The 19,270-nt window shown below is 39.6% G+C and overlaps 1 protein-coding gene across 4 annotated transcripts; it reads right to left on the reverse strand.

Moving 5' to 3' along the window:
* Positions 1 to 1,578: 1,578 nt before the first annotated feature.
* On the reverse strand, positions 1,579 to 18,770 carry LOC118429192 (transmembrane channel-like protein 5). Of its 4 annotated transcripts, XM_035839645.1 has the most exons (19): positions 18,488 to 18,770; positions 17,870 to 18,082; positions 14,784 to 14,836; positions 14,159 to 14,379; positions 12,905 to 12,986; positions 12,324 to 12,581; positions 11,710 to 11,858; positions 10,205 to 10,352; positions 9,327 to 9,506; positions 8,736 to 8,893; positions 7,955 to 8,036; positions 7,153 to 7,253; positions 5,859 to 5,954; positions 5,187 to 5,262; positions 4,848 to 4,978; positions 4,535 to 4,567; positions 3,945 to 4,082; positions 3,336 to 3,414; positions 1,579 to 2,750 (listed from the first exon to the last, which is right to left on the reverse strand). In XM_035839645.1, the coding sequence occupies exons 1-19, from the start codon at positions 18,609 to 18,611 to the stop codon at positions 2,505 to 2,507; spliced, it is 2,568 nt and encodes an 855-aa protein (XP_035695538.1). In that variant the 5' UTR covers positions 18,612 to 18,770; the 3' UTR covers positions 1,579 to 2,504. The 4 variants fall into 4 exon arrangements, with proteins under 4 accessions (XP_035695538.1, XP_035695540.1, XP_035695539.1 ...); XM_035839647.1 differs by lacking the exons at positions 17,870 to 18,082; positions 18,488 to 18,770 and adding an exon at positions 17,687 to 17,762; XM_035839646.1 differs by lacking the exons at positions 17,870 to 18,082; positions 18,488 to 18,770 and adding an exon at positions 17,045 to 17,508.
* Positions 18,771 to 19,270: the final 500 nt, after the last annotated feature.

Raw genomic sequence — 19,270 nt, forward strand, 5'->3', positions numbered from 1 at the left:
AAACCGGCAATTGAACAGTATAGCGATGTGAGTTTGTTGCGCTGAAAGACTCTCAGTGCACGTGGAGGAACAAATAGTATGAGAATATATCATTGAAACAATAGCCATGAAAGTACCGGTAAATGTACCTTAATGTGTACAGCACTATAAAACGCTCAGACTTCGATTTTATTTTATTTCATTTTATGGGGGTGGGGGGGTTGTCGGTTTTAAAGGAATTGCGTCACACCTTGGGAAGACAATAAACGTTCTTGAAAAGAGTATGATCACACAGTCACACATGGACACACACTACGCATACAAACATTACAACCACACACATAAACACACACACTTACATGCAGCAACCTCCTTGCATGCATACACAGACAGAAAGACACACAGACACAGAGTGTTTTATACAGACAAGTTAGATCTCTTCTTTTGAACAAGTTAAAGATGTCAGTAAAACTTGTATCATTATATCGTTCCATGTAAAATATAATGTAACATTACCAATGAGGTCAAAATCGTGCAAGGCAAATTCATTAAAATCACCAGTGGTACAAACTGCACAGTTTTGGTGGAGAGAGTTAATGTCACAACAGAAAAATTCTTACATACAATTTTACAAGAATTATATAATTAATTCACATCTAGGATTATTTTATAAGGCACTCATAGGCATGACATGTTGTCATAATAATGTTCAATTCCATGGTAATAATACATACTGGTATATATATATATATCAATCTGGGACATTTGCTAATATATACAGTTCAAATCAGATTTGACAACATGAAAAATGTTTAAAAATAGATTAATGTTTCATGATGGTAATAATCTTCCTACAATCACTGGTTTGCTGACTGAAAGAAAATGTTTTTAAAAATTGTACAATAGTAGCACAGTGCTAAAACTTTGTTCGAACAAAGTGAGAAAATCATAGAGCAGTTGTTCTGTAACATACAATGTAAGTGTATGTAGAAGTTAAGTGTTATTGCACAAATTGTAAGTTAGATGGTAACTTCTGCTTGTAGTTTAAAGTTAAATCATCTCTTGCGTATTATATTTTCCAATAGATAATCTGTAATTATACTCTAAATCAAGTGATATCATCTTGTTGTTGTTTGTTATTTATTAAGAAACCTTTTAGCCCTTACGGGCTAATCTTCCAAGGTTATAACAATCAAGAAATACACTGTAAAATGTATTATGTATAATGACTTAATGCTTAAACATTACAATGTTACTTTAACATATGGGTTCCATATAACTTTGTCCATAATTATAAACAATAAATGTACAATCAGCAAATTCATTACTGCATTAAATTGCAAGGTCAATATTTTCAAAATTTGTCTTATTTTCTTTAAAACTATATAATTTTGCAGAACAAGTTGAGTTCATCTTGCATAAAAATGTTAAAATTCTTTTATATAAATGCAGGAACCTATCAGAGTAGGTTTTTAAAATTTTGCAGACAGCTTAAAATTCTACATTTCTTCCCAATATACAGTACCTTAATGTTTCATTCAAGCATACAAAGACAAAATGAAGAGAATACATAATATTTCACTTCAGATTACTAGTATATCATTTTAAAAACTAAACCCAAATTTGGGTGGTAGGATTTACATGTAAGTCATTTTTTGTTTGCACATAATTTATATAATTCTCAGGGATTCATGGCACATACTAACATCGCCCTCTGGCATATTTCAATGGCACTGCAGGTGGTACTTCCACAGAATAATGTCATATTGCTTTTCAAACCACCAACTTTCCTGAGATGCACCAACATTCCTGCATTTCACTTTCTGAGGAAAATGTTATTTCTCAACATTTCGGTATCAAAAATGCATATTTGGGTGGGATTTTCCACAATTATGAATGATAAAATGTACAATTAGAAAATGTATAAATGTTCCTCTTTACAAATGACAACATTTGATTGCAAATTTTTTGTTGAAAAGGTATGACTGGAAATTCTAAAATCAATCTTTTGGAGAAAAGGTCCTACATGAACTCTATACAAATGTAGTTTGTCTGTAGTCATCACAACCCAATCTCTTGGTCCTTGGAAAATTAATTAAATGTTTTCCTTTACAAATGACAACAATTGCAAAATTTTGTCCTAGCTTTTGAGGCGGAAAATTCTAAAATCACTGTTTCAGAGCCTGCTGCCACATAAACTTGATTTTGCAAAGTCTATCTTTATAGCATGCGCAGTTACTCAAGTAACTGGACATGGCTTGGGAAACGGTCAGATGTTTCAGACAGCATGCATACCCGCTGTCCTCAGTAACTCAGTGAAATGTCTGATCGTTTCCAAAATCATTTAATATCAAGTTGCTTGAGTAAACATTATTTAGTGTGTCTCGTTACCTGAATGTCTAACATTTATCATTGTGTCTATAATCTTTACTTTCCCCATATCCTTCAATAATTAATTTTGGCACAGGACAGTTTTGAAGTTTTACTGGAAACCTCTTTTTTTCGACCAATCAGTTTGGTCCCTTTCAATAATCCTTGGGCGGGACTCCGACAGCCTCGTGCTGTTGCCTGGCAGCCATCGCCATGGCGAACGCATCCTTGCCCCCCTGGTCAGGTGACTTTGCTGGGGAGCCCGTCTGGTTGGCGGGCGTCGCCCCCGACGACGTTGGTCTCTGTGGACTTGCCGACTTCCTGTCGGGATTCTGGGATCCGGTCTTCTTAGGGGAGGCGTCTTGGAGCATCTTCAGTAGGAACTGCTTATCTTTCCCTTCCTGTGGTGCAGATGAGGGAAGAGTTTAGTGATAGATGGGTACCATACTGAATGTACATGTGGTTCTGGTTATATTAGGGCAGTCCTGGTTATGATTTAGCCCTGCCTATTGTAAGCCCGTCACAATTCAGCCCCTGACTACAGAGAGAGAGTCGTTGGCCCACAGCATAACAATAACAAATACCAAATGAAGAAATCAAAATCAAATGACATTGTAAACTTGGAGTAGAACAATCCATCTTTTAGGCTATCGTTCCTTGCTTTCACTCTACCATCTGCTTGGAGATTTTATGCTGTGCCTCTGTCCTTCTTAATAGTCATGCATGAGCAATCAAGTACATGTACTTTGCTCGTGAGTAAAATTAGAATCGATCAATCAATCTCAAAGTGTTAACTGCCCAGGTACCAGAAGCGATTAGGGCAAAAGTCCAATTCTTTGGAAGTTACAGTTTAAGTCTGATTCAAAATGACTGTTACCATCACAGATGAACTTTCAAGAAGCCATACCAGGTGACCTCCTGAGAACATTTTTTTTAGTATCAAATTGTCAGCAGTTTTGTACCAGAAGTGCGTTGCGACGGTTTACCTCTGAGATCTGGTGTTTGAGACGCTCCACCAGAATCTTGTGGCTGGCCGACACCTTTGCATAGTAGTACACCAGGAGGCTGCAGCAGGGGGAGATTGCAGTTAGACAAATAACTAGATTATTGCACATATCTGTTGATCTGAAGCTTCAATAACAAGAATGAAACAATGAAACGAGTCATATTCAATGAGATACATATTTGTACAAAAAATACATCATAATTATTAACGTTACACATCTACATAACTACAAAAAAAGATGCATGCTTTCACAGGAAAATACACTCAAGCACCACATTAAAAGAGGGAGTACAAGACACAAATTTTTAAAATCTTTTAGACAAGTCTTACCATAAATGGAAAAGTTGAACTAGTTTACAAAAGTCTACTCTTTGAGTTGGAAAGTGGTTCAAAATTAAATTCATGTAATTTGCCATCACAACTGAACTTTTCACAGTATAAAATGAACCCTTTTTACAACTTGTACTTGTCTCCAATACTTATATCTATTCCTAAAACTGTAGTGGTATTGAGGACTTGTAAGACTTCTAATAAATGTAAACTACCAGAATGAAGACATATAGGAACTCCATGCTAACACAAGCCTCACCATAAGATGCACAGTACGAATGCCCTGCAGTACCCAGACCCGATGATGTCCACCACGGTTTTGATCCAGCTCAGGTTTGCCTGCCCCTGCCACGTTTCCAACAGGTTCAGGACTGACTGGTAGCTGTTAGCCAGGCCCCTAGGGGTAGAAATGAGAATGAGAATGATTCCTTTGTAAAAACATCTCAGCCTATAGGCTGAATTGTGTGATACATTACAAGGGAGAGTGCTATTACATATTTTCAATATGGTCCTTTTAAATTACAATTAAAAGGGCTAATGTTAGTAATAAAAACATCAAACAAAAATTTTTTTAAAGTCTTAAAGAGGTGTAAGGGGTTATCAATTGTGGCCTAAAGACTCAAATAACTTAAGCCCCAGGAGAGGGGGGATAAGAGGAGCAGAATTGTTTTTGTCACACTCTGACAGTTCATAAGGCACCTGTAGCAGACTAAAGGGTCCATCCAGTAGCTTGTTAGCTAGCCCCCTGGGGGAATACAAACAAGGCAATCAGAGATGGCATCCAAGTTGGACTTCACCCCCTTACATCCATTGCCCCCCCCCCCCATACCCTTTTTAAACACAACATACCTGAATGGTCCACAATCTTCTGAGGGCTTGATCCTGAAACCACATAGAAAATGACATTGGCTCTATGTACAAAAATAATACATAACAGATAATTGATGGACACAGACCACAAACTAGCTTTTTGCTCCACTATATGTTTTGTAGTTGTACCATGAAATGATGTGATAAACTTGATAGATTGACTAGGACTTAAATGATGTAATCTGTATCTCTGTTACACTGGTTACCCACAGATAATGGTGAATAGAAGCATTACAGGTTATACAAATGTATGTTGTATGTGCGGGGTTAGTGAGATGATGAGTAGACTTACGCGAAGATGCTGTATCCCACGGCAGCCAGTGCAATGAAGAAGGTGAGGAGGAGGATGCTGAGGAAGATGGTGGTGGCCTGGGCCGCCCGCCACGCCTTACTGGACGCACGGCAGTTCATCACCACACTGATCTATAAATAAAACACACAAAAAAATAGAACACTTACTGTTAACATCAAAACCTTAATGTCATGGCTATAATATTGGCCACGTTGACTACCATGCCATATGATATCCAGTTGCTTGTCTGTCGTCTCCATCAGTGCATAATGAACAGTTTCTATCGGTGCTAAGAAACACATCTAAAAAAAAAAAAAAACACATCTCATGCTGACTTACCCTTTTGACGTAGAAGAAGACGAAAAGTTTGAACATGCAGATGACTGGCAGCAGCGGAGAGAAGAATGCCCCCAACCTGTCAGGAGAGGAAGTGCAGGAAAGATTAAAACAAATCTCACAGTAATCTTCAAGGTTTGATCCTTTAAAAACAGTATTTGACAGTTCTCTGGCGCAGCATCCCCAAGGTATGCAAAATTGTGTATCTTATACTTGGGGATGATGCATACAGGGATTGCTTATTTTTCAGAGTGGCAGACAGATGTGACTTGGCAGAATTATTTTCGCACATATTTAGTGCCAACTTAAAAGAAATGGGCTTCTGGCAAGTATCCATCAAGCCTCTGCATCTAAGTGCAAGCACATCTATCTCTCATTTGACAGCAAACAGAATGATACACTGGATATATTGAGTGTGTGTGAGTGAGTGAGGAGAGTGCCAATGCCATGTTGTTTTAGAGGTACACGTATTCTCAACAGCTTTCATCTAAGACAACTTCATTACAAGAAAATGACCTGGAGACAGTCCTGCTGTAATGTCTCCAATTTCTTTTTTGATTCATCTGTAATGTATTTATCCTAAAAAATATTTCCATTCCCAGAGGTTGGAGGTATAGTTGGCTACTAGCATTAAATGTAAAGGTGACAGTCACTTTATATTTGTGCAACACGTACCAGCAGAGCCCCTGTGCATAGATGAGATCCAGAACGTTGCGAGCGATGTCGAACTCCGGCTTCCCCAGGTTCTTACAGCAGCACTGAGTAAACAAGCTGGAGGGAGGGAGTGGGAGAGAGTAAGAATAGTTTAGTTTGATCATGTCACTGGCTGTAGAAATTTCAAAGATTGATGAGGGTGCAGCCAACTTCTTGCTAGTTGAACAGCTGTTTTTAACAACCCACCATGATCAGACTTTCTTTTGTATTGAAAGGCCCTAATTTTTTACTGCACTCGTTTCTGTTGTAACCTCCACTAACATTTTATATCACTCCTCAACCGGAGTCCTCCTTAATGGTTCTCCAGGTCAAAACTCTGCTACAAACCAAAAACTCTCAGACGCTCTGCATTCATTTTTAACATCAACAAACCGATTTACAGCACCTTCCATCTGCTCCTCATAGCTTACGTAGCCTATGTGGCCTATGTGTAATTTAGATTTGTTTCTTGTATCTTTGTGGGTCAGCCGTCATCAGCTTGAATAGACTGCCTAGGCTGGCCCAGTGTAATGACTTGTTGTCATTTTCAATAAATAAATAAATAAAATAAATAAAATATCATGGATTACAAAATTCTCCCACTTTGAAAAAACATGTGTTTGAGAGATATCTAGTGCAGCACACCACCCACCAGGTATGCACAGGTTATATTATATATATATATATATATATATATATATATATATTTATATATTTGTTTATTTGTAAATCCATGCCCGTAGGCTAATTGCAAGTAGCAAGTGTCTAATTCTATACACTCTGACAGCTATCTATGTGCATGATACTACATTCTTTACTGGGAGGTTTGACTTCTTCTTTGGAGGCAGTGGCTGATGAAAAGTCCCACGTCTATAATGTTTAGTGGGTTCTGTGATTTTAACAGGAATATAGCTTTTTTTAAGTCTATATACATTATAATATCATACAGGCCTAGAATGCATTACACTGCAATAGGGAGCATTGTATTGGAGATATGTTTGCAATTGGATGCTTTCTTTTGGGGTGGCGGATATACATGTACCTGATGCTACACTTGAGTCTTCAAATTGTGTAACACTGACTTTCTAGTCTATTAGGCTTTTCTAGTTTCAAATTACTATCCGAATGATTTTCTTACGCATACTTGTTCTGGATATTATGCTTCCTCTGAACTGCTACAGAACTGAATATCAATATTTCAACACAATAATTCAATAAACCTTTCCTTCACATTGTCATTGTCTGGCTAGAAACAAAAGGTTCCGTGAGTACTTACTTCCTGATGAACTCGGAGATGAAGGTGGTCAGCAGGAGGAACACAAAATCCACCAGCACCAGGCGGTAGATCTCCTGGCCTACATACGTCTCCCAACAGGCCTGAAAATGGACGGGACAAACATTGTTAGGTCATTCTTGTAGACGAGAGGGTGGAGGAAGTATTGCACACCCCTCCTTCACCATAAAAAGTCATATACAGGTCAGGCAAACAGGTTGCCAAACCCACCGGCAAATGCCTGTCTGCCTGCTCATCTGTCGAATCAACAGGAGAATCCACTAACTAAGGTCATTCTTGTAGTGAGTTTCAGCCTAGCCTGTAGCAAACCATGAACAGTTACTGACAGTTGCATTTCTGAAACATTTCAGCTGAAGAGCACTGCTGACAGAAATATAGCTAATTATTTCCCGGACTACAAAACTATGGAACTCCCTCGACGACAACTGTTTCCCTCCTGTCTACAACTTATCAGCCTTCAAAACTAATGTCCACTGCTATCTCCGAGTACAACTGTTTCCAACTTCTTAGTTTATTGCCTTGAAGTGGTCTAATTATCTTGCCCTGAACAATCCTGTTAAAAAAAGACTCGACTTTAATTTTGCGGTAGCGGGAAAAAGAATTTTTCGCGGTGGTTTTGAGTTCGCAGTAGCACCATGCACTGTAGTCTCTTACTGCCATGGAAAAATGTTTGCGGTGGTTGAAGTGCACGGTGAAGCTGCCAACGCGAAAGTTTCTGCATTTACAGTATTGAATTTGGAAGACAGTTACATATGTGAGGAGCTAGTGAATAATGTAGACTCACCAGGTCACTGGAGGACCTGCTGATTTTGTTGAACCAGAACCAGAGCAGCACACCCAGGATGGCCCACTTCAGCAGGATGGTTCTGTGGACAAAATTGAAAATAAATGATGATTTAGCCTTTTTCAGAAAGCTTTCACACATCTTCAGGCCTCTTTTAGCAAAGCTTAGAATAACTCTGATTGCATGATCTTTATTTGAAGATGTTCTGGTTAGCCTTCCCATATGACGTTCCATTCTGACTCTGAAGTGTGCTAAGTCACTCTTAGTGTGTAAAAAATCTCCTACCCAGATTTCTCTCTATGTTTTGATTTAAAGTACAAGTCTGATTGGAGTACAGTTCTCCATAAAATACTCGCTTGTTTATATATCTATCTATACACTATAAGTTTACTCTATGCAAGGCCGTGTGGACCACTTCTGGGCACTGAACTAATGAAGAGACCTGTCCTTGGTGCTGAACACACAGTGAGGTATTGTAACCCTTCTCACCTAAAGATGCTGATGTACAGCTCGTACCGTGGATACTCATACTTTTCCAGGATATTGAGGCAACTTAGACATGTAAAGAGGTGGGGTCCTGTAGAGTAACTGCTGGGTGCTTGGCTCAGAACTGGGTTCAAAAATGAGCACCTGGCTTCAGTTGGGGAGGCAAAAGATTTAAGGAAGGAAGTTGAGGCACCGGTAGAAATCCTTCACGATCTTAAAAGAAGGCTATGGGACAGGTAACGGTACCTACCGGTACCTACCTTATACCTTTTTAAAGAAGTTACATTTGTCTCACCTGAAGATGCTGATGTACAACTCGTGCCGAGGGTACTTGTACTTCTCCAGACTCCCCAGGATGCTGAAGGCAAAGGGCAGGAGGAAGTTGATGGCTGAGATGCAGAGAGGCATCACCAGGAGGGTCAGGGCAGTGGTCGCACTTCCGGCTGCCAGGTTCTAAAGAGGAGAGAACAACAAATAATATTAGGGATGGGTACCAATACCGTTTTTTCTTGTTGAACCCGTTGAAGAAACGAACCTGAAAAAATCAGGTTATATCAGCAGGTGTTCATATGTTTGGGGGCAGGTAAACAAGAGTGAAGTAGAGGAGAGATGAAAGTGATTTTTACCAACTTTCTACAGTCATACTTGATCTAAGTTAACAGAGGCAGTCAGTATCGTTTACATAAAGACATGATTTTAAAATGCCATAAGAGTTGGATACTCCACCAAACAGATTACTTGGCAGCAAAACAGACCATTGTTTTGAATACTAGTATCATCCATTCACAAGTTTTTACCAATGATTAGGCTTAGGCTCAGGTCCGGACCTCAACCTGATCCTCTGGACCTGTACCTGAATCCATAGTTATGGATAATGAGTACTAACATCACTGATGAGTTTGATGATGTCCTGGTTCAGCCTCTCTGCGATGAAGAAGACCAGGTAGCAGGACCCGCCGAGCATAGCGAAGTACAGCAGCCAGGTACAGAGCCGCGTCAGCACGCGGCAGCACCGCTGTCCCCCGGTCAACTCCTGAGCCTGCTTGTGTGTCTCCGCAAGGAGCTCCTGTGTGGGACACAGAATGGTAGAGTACATGTAGTAAAGTTACAGTAGTAGTATCCAGCATGCTAGCATTTGATTATAACAATTACTGCTGCTGGTCCCTGATCCGGCTATAGCTTAGTCTTCATAAGAATCAAATAATTTGTGGGTGTGAGAGAGTGTTTTTGTACTAAGTATCTGTATATGATTATATGTGTGTGTGTGATTATGTGTGTGTACATGTTTGTGTGTGTCTCTGTGTGTATGGGTGTGTTGTGTGTGTGTGCATGTGTTTGTGTGTGTGTCTGTATGTATGTTTGTGAATAGAGAGCATAACTCTAGAAAACTTGAATGGATTGAATTTGATATTGGTATGTGGGTATACATGCTGATAAGACCCTGAAGTTATCAGACTTTAGGCCCCCTAGTGGCTTGATTATGGTACTGCAGCAGATCTTCCAGTTTTTATACCTGGATAATTTCAGTTTTGTGCCAGAAAACCTAGTGTATTATATGGTGGAGCGGTTATGTCAGCTATATAGAATACATATACAGAATACTGGTCCAGAAGTATGTACATGACTTTTGTATGATTATAACAAACATACCACAATCTCTGCATAGACACTTTTGTGAAAGAGGAACATGGTGTGTTATATGGCTATATTTTACACAGATACAGATAAAAATACTGAGGTTATGTATGGTTACAACAGACATACCACAATCTCCGTGTAGACACTTTTGTGCCTCAGCTTGGCCGCTTCCTTTTCTGTGATGCCAAAGTCCCAGCATGTGAAAATCTTGGCCACAAACTGGCTCTTCACGAAGCTCGCCTCGACATAGTTGGTCCGGAAAGACTTAGACATTCTAAAGAAGAACATGAGAGAAGTAATTCATATGTTAAAGATTTTTCTTTCCTTTCTGTAACATCCAAATTTTTCCTTTCAAATATTAATCTATGGACTGATCAAACAACAGAAGCACCACTTTATCTAAATTCTAAAGGGCTTCAACTTGGCTTAGAGGAATGTCAAAATAAAATAGGTGCCAATATTTTCTATTCAATATTTTCTTCTTGCCCAAGAATTCTTACCAACCTAATAAAGTTTGGCTTGCAAGTATGAGGTACATAAATGTAAAATATAGCTAAACTACGAGGGTGCTTCAAAAAGTAATGTCACTAGTTTTATAACAGGCTCATTTCTTCCTCGAATGAGATGAAATTTGGCACAAAGGTAAAGGCATATATCCTCTTGAGATTAGAATATCTCAATTTGTTGTTAAAATTTTTATGAGCAACTGAGTTGATTTCAAGATAACCATACCCCTGGAAGTTTGTCAGAAGATCAGTTCCTCTAGATCTGACCCTGTTGTAACTACTGGAGGAAGCCGAAATTTCACCTGTATAATAACGAATGTCTCTATAGGTCACATGCCAATTTTCATTTCTGATCTTTCAATGGTTCATCTTTTACAGCTGCTAGAAAGGAGCGAGTTACTATATTACAGGCAGTTTGATTAATAGCCAAATACGTGGTTTATCTATCAAAGGTTTTGTAGACTAATTTTCCATCAACCAAAAGATACGAAACTTGGCACACTTATTGGTTGTTTCAAGACCAAGAAGTGTGCAAAGTTTGATTTCTTTCTGTTTATTAAAAGAACACTACAGAAACTTTAATCAGCCCACCCCTGATTAACGACACTGATGATCGGGGTCATACCTCACTTCACCCAAGGAACGAAAAAAGAAAACATGATTGGATTTCAAAGGTGAACATTGGCATGTGCCTTATGAAGAAATAGAACTTTATACTTGTGCAATTTCAGCTTCATACAATAGCTACAGGTGAGTCAGGGACATTATCAATTGCACATAAATTGAACCTCTAATTTCTTTTACGGGATAACAAGGGTGTGGTCAGCTAGAACTCAAGTCGGTCACTCATAAAAATGTGTACAACAAAGTGAGCTATCTCAATCTCAAAAGAAGATATGGCTTTACCTTTGTGCCAAATTTCAACTCATTCGATGAAAAAATGAGTCTGTTATAAAACTAGTGACATTACTTTTTGAAGCACCCTCGTATGTTTCAGTGTGACAAAATCCACAGTTACTGTTTAAACAGTAGTGAAGTTTTCATCTGTCCCTTTTTCTACCCAAGGTACCCAAAATCTGTACCAAATCCCCAAAACCCACTTCCCCATGTTACATTTACACGTACCTGTGTACCAGTATGATGAGGCACAGCAGAAAGTACCCCCCTCCCGCACACAGGTAAGCCAGCTGCATGTTATACTGCAGGGGTGGATTCATCACTATGGTGGTGTTGGTGTAGTAGCCGTAGTACAGCTCTGTGTTCTCAAACCAACCCTGGAAGGGAAAATGGCATTGTATTGATACAGCACCCATTGTGTAAATGGATGTGGATTCTATAATATGGATTCTATGATATGCTCAAATCGTTGCTCTTCTCAAATACTGGGCTTCCAGACCACTAAACGTCCTATACAGATAACTGTTACTGAAGCTACATGTAGGTACTTATTTTTACTGTCACAGTGATGAAATCAGTGCAAAGTGCCTTTCCCAATGGAATCTGAGCAAAGAACTTTTAGATTCTACATAAAAAACTCAAATCTACTTGCTGACTCCAAGAAGTGATCTGCATAGCAACATGAGGTTTTATAAAATGCTCGTTCACTTTTATGACTTTATTGTATGCTGTCTTTTTGTAGGACTGTATTTCTGTATACCTTGATATGTCGTGATATGGCCAGTGCTGTATATAATGTAAAAAATATTATGTAACATATATGTGACACTTATCGTACTTACAGCCCCAGTGAGCAGCTCAATCCCGGTGAAGCTGGCGTTGTTAACGGTAGGGCTGGGCTGGTACACCAGCTGAGGAATCGTGATGAAACAGAAGCTCAGGACGAACAGCGGCACGTTAAGCAGGAAAAGTGTCTTCAAGAAGATGAAGTAAGACAGGATGCCCGTGCCGAAGAACCCCTCGATCTTCTTAAGATGGCTGCGCCACAAGACGAAGATGTAGCGAAGCTCGGCAATCTTGCTTAAGAAGTGTCGCCATGCCTGTTTGATAAAGAAGACAGGAATAGTTAAAGTCAATATTACGTTTTTTTAAATTTCAACAAGAGTCTGGTGTTGCTATCTGCATACATCAATTCTACAAAAAGTCGTAAGCATCTAGTAAAATTATGTGACATAAAAAGGCAAAAAGAAAATGAGATGATGGTACCTTAAAAACGTTCCACCCTTACCAAAACTAGAATTGCTACTTGCAATGTTGTTCTACCTTTAAGCAAATTGTATCACCAATGTTTGTAAGTAAATGATCAATGCTATATGACCCTCAATGTTACAGACAAACATAAAAAAAAGCAGGTCCAACTTACATAGGTCAGGTTTGAACACCATATCGTGCACGTTCCCACTTTCTTCATCTTCCTCTTGTTTGACTCTCTCTCTACTCGGTCCCTAGAATCAAAGAGAAGAAACAAAAAAACTGTTATAGTTAGTATGGTTGAAATACCCCAAAGGCTGTGTTATCTGTCACATTTTGCCCCAGTCAAAAACTGTCACAGTCACAATTTTGCCCCGGGGCCCGAAGATCTGCTTGGAGACCGGAGTGCCAACAAAGATGAACTTTATTATTATATTCTTGTGAGCTGTAACATTATATGGCCTGCCTGGCTGTTTCCATTTGTGTCAAATTGTCCTGGGAACAGGGCTTTGTCAGTCTCTTTGATGTGATAAAGACCCACAATACGGAAGAAAGCAAGGTGAGAAAGATTGGTAAGATGTGCAGCATTTTCTGACTGTAAACACGGAAAATGAACTGCCTCAAAACCCTACATGTTCCTATATGAAACATTGACATACCCAATTACACAATTTGAAAACTATCAATTGACACTCATCATAAACTGTTATATATTATCTTTTCTCAGAGTCTATACAATAGGGCATCCTTAGCTTAGTTCAGTGGAGGGCTTTGTACATGCCATGTAGGCTTCTCCCCTCCTCTGGCACTTTTACTTTTTTATACTTTGTTGTTATTGTTCTTTATGTGGGGAAGAAACAAACAAACAAATACACATGCTCACCTGACTTTTCTCTTGGCAGACATGCCTGAAGCCTTGTCCCGTCTCTAGTTGACATTTCTCAATTGTTGTTATTCTTTATTTCATCTTATATATTCCACACTTGTATTTAGATTTAGTATTAGCTTCTCCCTTCCTCCAGCACTTTTATTTACTTTTCTCTACTTCGTTGTTATTGTTTTTATGTACAAAAAACAAACACATGCTCACCTGACTTTTCGCTTGGCAGACATTCCAGACGCAATCCCCTTGATGGCCTCCTCCCGAAAGAGCCTCGCGGCCTCTGTATCCTCCATGAGGTCTTCGCACTTTTATAACTTTTCTTTACTTTTTAATATTGTTCTTTATGTGCAAAATAAACAAACAAACGACAACACATGCTCACCTGACTTTCCGCTTGGCAGACATGCCCGACGCCATCCCTTTAATGGCTTCTTCGCGACCTGAATTTTCTGTACCAGTGCCTACCCCTACTATTCACACATACAAACAGTCTTAGCGGGGAAAAGCTTTAGCCAAAGACAATCCACACAACCGCGTGCTCACCTGACTTTTCGCTTGGCAGACATGCCCGACGCCATCCCCTTGATGGCTTCTTCCCGACGCAGCCTCGCGGCCTCTGTATCCTCCATCAGGTCTTCGTCTGCAATGATCTCATCCGCGATGTACGCGGTCGGACTCATCACGGCCTCGTGCGCGGACGGCCCCGCCCTCACGGTTTGGTGTCGCGACTTCCGCCGCCTCATGCTGGACCTTTTCCGCAGGACCTGATAAACATAAAACCTCTCCAATTATCGCATGTTGTTTATTAGGAATCTCCATTAGTTGAATACATCAAACTACTGCAAATGCAGAAATGTTCGCGGTGGATTAATGTTCGAGGTTTTTGCGGTGACCACTTCACCGCGAATTTAAAACCACTGATATTAGATTGCAGTCTATGGTGTTACCGCAAACTAAAATCCACTGCGAAAAGTCCTTTTTCCCGCTACCGCGAAATTAAATACCCTCAAACTTAAATACATTTACAGTATTCTGCATGTTCTTTTCTGATGCGAAAGCGAACTTCTACATTATAATTAGATGGTGAATGTTTCAATAGGATATATACAGTCTGGTTAACCAGTCTTTTCTATCTGGAGATTCCTAATAAACAAACAAACAAACAAACCTGGTCCTCCGACATGCTGGCCGCCACGTGAGCGTACGACCGCCCCAACGTACCTGTCGAAAAATGATCAGAAGATTTTAGTGTGAAGCAGTAAGAGAGAGAGGACTTAAACTTCACTATTGAGTGGCTTACATTCAATCTAAAGCTGGCATAAATTATCATTGTACAGTAACATCCATTGGCATAATACCGGCAGTAATACTTATACCGTCAAACGATAAATTTTTGGTGATCCACTAGCGCAGCAACAGTAATTTCCGAGGTATGCACACTTCAGACATCCACATATTTCACACATTTTCAAAAAGGCTTCAATAACAGTGCATTCGAAGACAACAAGGCAAAAAGTTTTCAGTTCATTTTCAGGGCAGACGAGCTCGTCGTGGGACGAACACACTGTCACGTTCATCGCAATATTATGTTTTTAGCACGACGAGACAAAAAAAAGATACACGGAAGAAGTGGCAATTTGAAAGGTAAGCTGTAACAGCAACATGTAACTGGAGAAAATGATGCGTTGATCATTTGCCAAATTAGTATTGCTTGAGAAATTGCAGTAAACCTGCCGGTATTATGCCAATGGATGTTAATGTGTGTGTACAACTGCCCCAATCTACCTCAGTCGAAAAATAAAGTGTTTGGTGACTTAGTCAGAACAAGAGGCTCTAACTACACACTTGAGTATCTTACATGCAATCTTAGGTTGACACAAATCATTGGAAGTGTGTTCCTACAACTGCCTCATCATTAAAGTAGCCTCAGTCAGAAACTTAAGTCTACAGTGAAGTAGTAAGAGCAACAAGAGGCTGTAACTACACAATTGAGTATTTTACACGCAATCTTAAGTTGGCACAAATCATCATGGCTCAGTTAGAAAATGTAGTGAAGTAGTGAAGTAGTAAGAACAACGAAGAGGGCTCAAACTAGTCACTATTGAGTACTGAAGCTTACAATTGTACCTCAGTCCAAAGAATTAAGTACTAAATTTGGTGACGTAGTAAGAGGACCCATATAGGACACTAGCCAAGAGCTTACAAACCTGAAGGTAGTTCTGAACTTTCCAGGTACTGAACTGGTGTGTTACTGTTACGCCACATTTTGTTCGCCAGGTACACAATCCAAATGTTAACAGCACCCAGACAAAATGGACTTACAACAGTATCCTGACTTAGAAAACATCAGACGTGGTAATCAAATGTGTTTCTACTCAGGGTTTCTTGATCTAATTATGTCAACCTTAAAAACAGGTTCCCAAGCCTCCATGATTTGGTTAAGCAACCTATGTTCTCAGGTGGGTTTGTATGAGGTGCGAAGGGCGAGTTAATGAGGGTTGAAATCAAAGATGTTTCAGGGGGTGAGACTGAATCATTTTTACGAGCAGAGTGCCATATGGTGCAGTACATTAATTATTTTGTACTTGTAGCTAGCAAGAACGCTGGGTTTATTGGGAACTGGAAAGTTTTGGCAAGCACACACTCCAGGCATTACCACAGGCCTAACACAACATTGTGTTGCTTGCACATTCAAGAAATAAATGAAAAAAATCCACAATTCAAGAAATTTCCGGGATGAAATGTAACACAATTATGAATGAATGTAACACAGTAATGAACTGGATGTAACCAAAACTGTAACTGGTAGACAGCCAAAATACGAACAAAAAAAGCAACAACAAAAAATTATTAGACCATGATGTTCAAGGTTAGACATTAAGTAGAACATAACAAAATACAAAATAAATCAAGCAACAGTACTGGATAAATTATCTGATGAAGAGTCAGACATTTCAGATAGCTGATGAAAGATAGTTGATGCTATCTGAAATGTTCAACACTCTATGAGAGGATAAATCCAGCCTGAGTTGTTTGACCTTTTTTGTACTAGAGCCATACCAATTGGATTTGTTGGTTGTCAGACAGATTTTTAAAAATTATGCTTAACTGAATACTTTACAGAAAACAAAGCTGGTAGACCACGGTCATGTCGTGGTACCAGTTTATGAAAATGATAACTATTTTCTCTAAGAAAAAAGTGATAGTAAGGGCAGTAGAATTAAATGACGATATCCATGGATATATGGTCCAAAAAAGTACTTCTAAATTCTGTCATACCCAGGCTATCAATGAGAAAACAATAGAAAGTCAAACTGCAAATTTAATTTTACGTTATACGAAACAAAGGAAATGATTTGGTAGGGCCTAAGACAAAAGAAATTAGTCAACGTGTAGACTTTGACAGGACAGACAGCTACATTTGCAAACCTTCTACTGAGGCATCAGAAGCTGTGCGACCTACAGTCAGTGTGTGCCCAGCAAGGTAGTGAAAAATGGAGAAAGTAAAAAAAATCAGCATTTGTGCCAGCATGGTTAGTACAATGTAATTGTCTTAATTCAAAAGTAAATGGCGGTGAAAAAGGTTAGTTTGAAGTGATGTGAAGCAGTTTCAAGGAAAAGAACTGAGAGGAAGTAAACTGCAGTTAACTGATTCAATAAGTCTTGCAATAGCATGATATGACAGAGCTTCTAACAGTTAATGTGCACAGAAAATGATTTTGATAGAAGTATAATTATAGCAGTAGCAAGCAATCAAAGACAGTTCAAATACTATCTTTTCCAGGCCTGCAGACTTGAACTATATCACATAGCGATTCGACGAATTTCATAAGGTTCGTGCAAATGCTTAGGCGCCCCTAGCTATGTAAACCAAAATTGGTTCTTTAACGATCCTTTTGGGATCCAGTACAATCTATCATTCATTGCTGCGAAAAGTTTCAGGCCATCCAGACCAGTTTCTGACTCAATGAGTTTCAGCTTTTTAATGTGATGGTTTTAAGGTACATGAGTTATGAGAGTTGACGTTTCATTCATTGCCATGTACATTGTAAATCAAAATTTGTTCTTTACCGATCCTTTTGCTAGGCAGCTGATCGGCGATGTTTCCCCCCCTGCCTCCCCCGTACTCCTCCCCGTATCATCCTCCAGCATTCCTCAACGGATATAGGTTACCCACCGGATAAAGGTGAACTAGTGTTACATTATCATCGCTATACATTATGTATACATCGTAAATAAAAATTGGTTCTTTACCGATCCTTTTGCTGGGGAGCTGATCGGCGATGTTCCCCCCTCTGCCTCCCCCATACTCCTCCCTGTATCTGTTCCTCCAGTATTCTTCATCATCATCATCATAGTCTGCATCTGTGTAAGAGCCTCGTCTGTCCACATCTACGCGGACGTCGTTCACGGTGTGTCTGTCACCTCTTGATCTCCTGTCGTAGTCATCCTCATAACCTTGGTTCACTGCAAAAGGAAAAGAAAATATCACAATGATGATATTTGCAATACCAGAATTTTATGTCCCTTGCCAGTGACTGACAACAAATTCATTAGTAGTGACCACTTGCTCAAATTATTACTTTCGTTTCAGTAACATCCTCAGAGTGGTTAGCATTGAGCCAGCAGTCACTACAATGGATGGCACTAGACCTATGTCACAAGAATGAACTGGCAGAACAATTCAATGCAAATACATCAAACTAGTAAAACTGATTGAACATGTCAATTCAATAACTCTGACCCTGAAGAAGAGTGATGGATGTCACTTGCAACCTCCGGAAGTAAATCTCTATTCTTTTAGCCAGTTGTAATGATTGAATTGTATTTGAAGAATGATATACAATCACAAGATAATGGAGGAGAACTTACTGTGGCCCATGGGGATGGACTCCACTGCTGGTCCGTGCTGCGGATAGTCTGGCTGGGCGTAATCATGCTCATAGTCGTCCCCACTGTAGGAGTCATGGTGGTACCCTCGGTTCTGGTACGCCATCTCACAACCTGGGTCAAGTCAAGAGTCAAGTCAAAGTTTGTAGCAAATACACAATTGTAACGGGCACAAAAGTGCTGCCTAACTACTAGACAGAGCCGCTTTGAAGCGCAGTGTGGTGACTATGACCGACTGCAGCAGTTTGGAAGGAGTCATGTTGGTACCCTCTGTTCTGGTATGCCATCTCACAACCTGGGTCAAGACAAGACAAGTCAAGTCAAGTTTGTTGCAAATACACAATTGTAGCGATTTCTGGGGACTTGCTACCAAAGTGCAAACAGCGTGAGACCTTAGCATGCAGCTAGTAGCTGTTGAAAGAAGTGTGGTAGCAAGCTAAAATGAAGACTCTAGTCTAGGCTTTACAATTTTGAAAGCTCCATTTACAATGCAAGCCACAGTCAAAGCGTTACATCAGAATACTGATCCTATTACATCAATCTAGTACAAACTACACATATTTAAGGTTCTATGCTATACAACTGAAAAAAGATGCAATGTAAAACGTAATCATCAGACTACTTGCTACTTACACAAATCTTCGTACAAACTACAGCCACACTAGGTGAGTTGCACCTCCCTCCGCCAGTCTCCCAGGAATTGTTTTGTGTCGCACCTTTTTCAGCTCTTCACCTGCAAAGAAAAACAACAACAGCTAAGCCATT

Source organism: Branchiostoma floridae, chromosome 13 (assembly GCF_000003815.2).
Source record: "Branchiostoma floridae strain S238N-H82 chromosome 13, Bfl_VNyyK, whole genome shotgun sequence".
Classification (NCBI taxonomy): Eukaryota; Metazoa; Chordata; class Leptocardii; order Amphioxiformes; family Branchiostomatidae; genus Branchiostoma; species Branchiostoma floridae.

What these genes read in the sequence shown, in the direction of transcription:
- LOC118429192 (XM_035839645.1), bottom strand. Translation starts at nt 18,611, where the DNA reads ATGGCGTACCAGAACCGAGGGTACCACCATGACTCCTACAGTGGGGAC. An exon ending in TCTGCCAAGCGAAAAGTCAG is followed by an intron (nt 12,987 to 14,158) that starts GTGAGCACGCGG and finishes CTTTGATTCTAG; the next exon opens with GGACCGAGTAGAGAGAGAGT. An exon ending in TCAAACACCAGATCTCAGAG is followed by an intron (nt 2,751 to 3,335) that starts GTAAACCGTCGC and finishes TCTGCACCACAG; the next exon opens with GAAGGGAAAGATAAGCAGTT.